This window comes from Otolemur garnettii, unplaced genomic scaffold (assembly GCF_000181295.1).
Source record: "Otolemur garnettii isolate 467f Iridium unplaced genomic scaffold, OtoGar3 scaffold00294, whole genome shotgun sequence".
In the NCBI taxonomy this organism is placed as follows: Eukaryota; Metazoa; Chordata; class Mammalia; order Primates; family Galagidae; genus Otolemur; species Otolemur garnettii.
Window position 1 is genome coordinate 113,700 of NW_003852689.1, and position 2,790 is coordinate 116,489.

Below are 2,790 nucleotides of genomic sequence, written 5' to 3' on the forward strand. Positions count from 1 at the left end.
AACCCGCCACCTTAGGTGTACGTGGCTAGCGCCTTAGCCAGTTGAGCTATAGGCGCCGAGCCGGGCCTCCATTTCTTACCCCTATGATTCAAGGGTTCTTCTAAGCTGGGCATTCCATGAGTGAATGTCTCATAGGTTGGAGGCAGGATGTGGTAGATTAGGGGTTAGGTGGCTGGAGAGAAGAAGGCAGCAGGGCCTCTGCCAGTAGGGAGTTTGTCTGCCTCAGAGGCTTGTAGGAAAAGCACTGTGGACACAATAAAATCAGCTGAGTAGAGCGGAAGGTTTTGAAAACCTCAGGGCCCAGGCAACTCCCTGTACCAATAAAATCAGACTGCCAAGGGGTGGACCCCGCATCGGTTGGTTTAAAACTCCAGCTTTGGGAACAAGTAGTGTGGGGTTATGTCCTCCTGGGCCTCTCTCCTCTGGTCTTTCTCCCTGACCTCTAGCCCCCAAGGAGTGGAGTAACCCACTCAACCAGTTTCCCCAGGACTAAATGGTTTCCTGGGACATAGGACTTTCAGTGTCTAGACCAAAAAAGTCCTAGGCAAAGTGGGCTGAGTTGAATCCCTTGCTGATTTGACCATGTCATTCCCCTTTTTTGAACCCTCTGGTGGCTGCCTGTTGACTCAAGGGCCTAATCCCCAAGGTCCTGCCTGGCCCCCTTGGCTCCCCAGCCCATCACAGGTCCTTTCCCTCACAGACACAGCAGCCATGGCAGGCTTGGCCTTCACCTGTCTGGAGCGTTCCAACTTCAACCCTGATCAGAGAATAAGGATCTCCATGGCCATTGGGACAGTGCGAGAGAAGATACTGAGGGCCCAGAGTCCAGAGGGCCATTTTGGGAATGTCTACAGCACCCCGCTGGCACTTCAGGTATGAAAGAGACCCTGGAGCTATAGTGACCCTGGGGATTAGTGAGGGCTACACCGGTGAGGGGCTGGAAGACTTGGCTCCTCTCTGCTGGCTGACCCACATCTCTGCTCTTGTCCCCACTCTGTCACCAGATGCTGATGACCTCCCCCATGCCTGGGGTGGAGCTGGGCACAGCATGCCTCAAGGCAAGGGCTGCTCTTTTGGCCAGCCTGCAAGGTGGAGCCTTCCAGAATGCTCTCATGATTTCCCAGCTGCTGCCTGTCCTAAACCACAAGACATATGTGGATCTCATCTTCCCAGACTGCCTGACACCACGAGGTAGCTGAGCCCTTCACAGGGGCACAACCCTTTATAATCTGCTGAGTGCTCATTGATGTCTGCACATCTCTGTAAGAGGAGGTTTGTTTGGTCTCAGTTTGCTGAGTCAGCATGAGTTTATGGTCACCCCTTCTAGAAGTTCACAGTGTGGGGAGGAAGATACCAACTGGAGAGCTCTGGGTGGGCCCCTTGTGTGGTACCCAGTATAGAAATGTTTGAGTTGAATGAATGGATGAATGAATGAATCGGGAGGGACACATTATAATTAACTCTGATCCACCATGATGAACCCCAGTAGCAGATGAATGAGGGCTTCATCTGGGAGAGGGGCTTAAAGAGGTGAGTGGGATTTATCAGTGGAGAAGGAAGAGCAGAGTCAAGAGGAGGCAGCAAGAACAATGGCATAGAGGTGTATAGAACTTTGGGGACTTAAGGAGAATGGTCTTACCCCATTCGCCCCTTACCCCTTACCCCCTTACTGGGGTCTTAGGGGAATGAACAGGAGTGGCAGGCAGATGAATGAAAAGGAGAGAGGATTGTCAGAGGCAACAGGGGAATGATGTGAGTAAATGCATGATTTAGAAAGAGCCCTCTGGGGTGCTATGTGGAAGGTAGATAGGAGCAGAGGCAGAGAAACCAGTGAAGAGCCTGACTTTGGGTGGGCCACAGTCATGAGTGGATATGGGGCTTGAGGAGCAGGGGAGACTGCAATGGCAGCCAGGTTTCAGCCAAGCAAGTGTTAGTGGCATTGACTGAGATGAGAACATGGGATGGATAAGGTCTAGTGGCCACAGTGTCAGTGAGAGAAGACAGGAGGACTAATGTCCAGGCTCCCCATCCTCACTCCAGCTGCCCCTTCCTTTCTCCTCGGCACAGCCATGTTGGAACCAGCTACTGAGATCCCTGCACAGACCCTAGTCCCGGAGATGATCAGTGTCACGCTGAAGGTTCTCAGCCTCATGCTGCCATATGAACAATCCATCTCTGTCCCTGTGGGGTCCTCCTTGGAAGATGTCCTGAAGAAGGCCCAAGAGCAAGGAGGATTCAGGTGAGACCTCTACCTCCCAGCTCTCACCTGACTCCACATTCCTGAAACAGGGTCATGAAAGGGACAACAGACAGAACCAAAGGTTCCACTGGCCCAGCTTCTTCTTCCCCCTTCTCTACTCCTTTCTTGACCACAGTCATGGGAACAGAGAGGTATGGGCCAGAATTGCCAGTAGGGGAACAGTCTCTGGAAGTAGATCCCCCTGATTGGAATCCCAGCTCTGCCGCTCTCCAACGAGGGACCCAGACCAGTTCTTTACCCACATCTCAGTGAGGACACCAACTGTGCCCCCTCCTCACAGGCCAACTCCAGGACTTTAGGAGTTAGTACATATAGAGACAGTGGTAGGCTGAGCACAGGAGTTCACACCAGTAATCTTGGCACTTTAGGATGCTGAGGCAGATGGATTGCTTGAGCTCAGGAGTTCAAGACCAGCCTAAGCAAGAGCAAGACTCTGTCTCTACTAAAAATAGAAAAACTGGGCTCGGCGCCTATAGCTCAACAGGCTAAGGCGCCAGCCACGTACACCTAAGGTGGCGGGTTCGAATCCC

At 52.6% G+C, this 2,790-nt stretch overlaps 1 protein-coding gene across 2 annotated transcripts in view; it reads left to right on the forward strand.

The window, feature by feature from the left end:
- The window catches only part of TCN2 (transcobalamin 2), a 16,957-nt gene that overhangs the window by 7,516 nt on the left and 6,651 nt on the right, over positions 1-2,790 (forward strand). For both annotated transcript variants that reach the window (XM_012813733.2, XM_003803345.3), the window contains exons 6-8: positions 701-873; positions 1,005-1,191; positions 2,068-2,239. In XM_012813733.2, the coding sequence (XP_012669187.1) occupies positions 701-873; positions 1,005-1,191; positions 2,068-2,239 (532 nt within the window). The remainder of the gene's footprint in view (positions 1-700; positions 874-1,004; positions 1,192-2,067; positions 2,240-2,790) is intronic.